The sequence below is a fragment of the Plasmodium relictum genome (genome assembly GCF_900005765.1).
Source record: "Plasmodium relictum strain SGS1 genome assembly, chromosome: 4".
Classification (NCBI taxonomy): domain Eukaryota; phylum Apicomplexa; class Aconoidasida; order Haemosporida; family Plasmodiidae; genus Plasmodium; species Plasmodium relictum.
In genome coordinates, this window is record NC_041682.1 from 22424 (window position 1) to 25133 (window position 2710).

Genomic DNA, 2710 nt, shown 5'->3' on the forward strand with positions numbered 1-2710 from the left:
GCAAAAAAAAAAGAGAAAATAATGTTTTTTTTACAATAATATTTTTAATAATATTAGTTTTATATATAAAAGAAAATAAAACTTTTTCATTTATTGCTTTTAAAATAGAAAAAAATAAAAATATTTAAATATAAATGATGGTTTAAAAAAATTTAACTTTCAAAAATTTATAGTAGAGTATATTTTTATAGAAATTAAAGAAAAAAAAAAAAAAATTACAGTAATTAATATTCATTATTTAACATTAAACAATTAAACCTTAAACTCAAAATATTTTAAATATATTATATAAAGCTTTTAAGTATTTGGATATGAATAAATTTCATATGAAAAATTTATAAAATATTTTTTTACTTTTCATATATCAACTCTTATTCACCTCATTATGATATTTATTATAATTTCTTTTTTTTTTTTTTTAATTCGAAACGTCAATCATATTAAAAATAACATAAATATTATAAATCATACTAAAGTAATAATTAAGAATAAGTTATCAATCTTTTTTTTCTTTTTTTTATATCATAAAAATATACAAATTTCACATTGCCGAAGAAAATTCTTAATCATATAATTTCACAACTATACAAGTATCTATTCAACACATAAATAATACTAGTTTAGCACAAAATGCTTCTGTACATTCCCTAGAAATATCAGGTATAAACAATTAGCCAATATTGAATCAGACTAATTCATATCAAGGAGAATAAATGTATTTTTTACAATAAGCAAATAAAAACATGCAGGAGTTAAATTCTACATCATCAAATATAACTAATATCACAAGAAATATGGGAAGCATTCAACAACATATGTGTACTGTTACTACACAAGTATGCAACTTAGCAGAGCAAGTATGTAATAGTACATTACAAATGTTCAACAATACAGATAATAATCTAAATAATACAAACCATGCATACACAACACAAATGTGTAACAGTACAACACATTTATGTAACAATGCTCTACAATTATGCAATGGCACAAGTGATTCCACAGTATATCATCACAAAAAAAGTGTAAATTCAATGGAAAGACTAGCTCTAGATTTTTTCATCATTTGGCTTATGTATGGCATTCTCTTTTTTGTTTTTCTATACAAGTATTTTTTTAAAGTTAAAATTCATAATAATAAAAATATTTTTTTCAAGTTTTTTTTTAACTACATGTGTAAATTAAAACATTTTTAACATAAAAATAAATTTGTTGATCTTATTTTTTAATTTATTATATAGGATATTCTAAAAAAAATTTTTAGTAAATGTAGATCTCAGAATGAATTAACTTCAAGAGTTGCAAATGGGCAGTATGAACTAAGAATAAAAGGGAGTAGCAATTATGTTGATACCTTAATAATAGAAGATGAAGAAACAAATAACAGTTGGAATAATAGAACAAGATCAATTAAGCGAAATCGCAAATAAATGAAGAAAAAGCAATATTTTTATTAGATGTCGTGGAGAATTACTTGAAAATATACAGTATTTTAATTTTTTTTTTTATATATATTTAATGATTTTACATATAAAGAAGGTATTATGCTTTAATTCAATTTTGTTTTGTTTTTTTTGTTAATATATGATTTTATTATAGTTGTAACGTATTACAACCTTTTTTTTTTTCATTAATATATATCAATGTAATAATAAAAACTAAAAGGCTATCTTATTATTATTTTAAAAATGGTTTATACCTACAATTTATTTTCTTTATTCAATTTAAAAAAATTATATTGTTTAACATTTATATAAAGAGTTAAGTTTTTTATAATAATGCAAAATTTTTTTTTTTTTAACATAGTTTCATATTAATTTGTTTTTGAAATCACTACATATATAGTATAATATATTTTTTTTTTTTAATGTTTATAATTATATTATCCTTCATTTTTTTATTTTTATAAAAAAAACATCTTTTTTTTTTTGTTTTCATATTTTTTATATATTTTATTTTTTTTCAAATTCTTTACTTAAAAAAAAAATAATTTTATTTTTAAAATTCTATTATTTTTGTACATTTTAAAATACAACTTAATATTATACCAAAATACAGAAATAAAATATTCTACAAAATTTTAGAACTATAAAAAAATTATTGTTTTAAAATTAGGAATTAAAATATTAAAATATTTTTCCTTATTTTATATTTCAAACTTCAATACAATTGTAAAAAGAAAAAGAAATATATATCCTTATTCAATTACTAATGAATAAGATAAGCATACCTTTATACATATGTCTGATAAATAGCATTATCAACCTTTTTGAATATTTAACAAGACACAAATATGACTAAAATGTTTAGTTATTTGAGACATTTGATAATATACTTAGTTTTTTTTTATTACACATTTTTATTAGTGTACATTAAATATTTATGTATTAGGGAATATATTTTTTTTTATATATAATTATATTTTTTTTATATTATATTAATATAAACAAAAAAAAAATAAAATAAATTACTTTTTTTTCGTGAAGAGATTATAAAGCTGTCTCTACTGATTTTAATTATTTTTAAAAATATATTTATGTTATTAATACATAAACTTTACACATGTTATTTGAGTGATCGAGCGATTATTGTTTTAGAGGAATTTATTTACTTTAATAAAATTATACCTAAGGTTTTATTAAAAATTTAAATCTCCCTTAAAATTATTGATTATATAAAATAATTAATTAAAACAAACAAATAAATTTAA

At 17.9% G+C, this 2710-nt stretch overlaps 1 protein-coding gene across 1 annotated transcript; it reads left to right on the forward strand.

Moving 5' to 3' along the window:
• Window positions 1–743: 743 nt before the first annotated feature.
• On the forward strand, window positions 744–1430 carry PRELSG_0400200 (hypothetical protein; the record flags this gene model as incomplete). The annotated part of the gene is made up of 2 exons (XM_028680136.1): window positions 744–1075; window positions 1265–1430. The coding sequence occupies 2 exons, from the start codon at window positions 744–746 to the stop codon at window positions 1428–1430; spliced, it is 498 nt and encodes a 165-aa protein (XP_028531663.1).
• Window positions 1431–2710: the final 1280 nt, after the last annotated feature.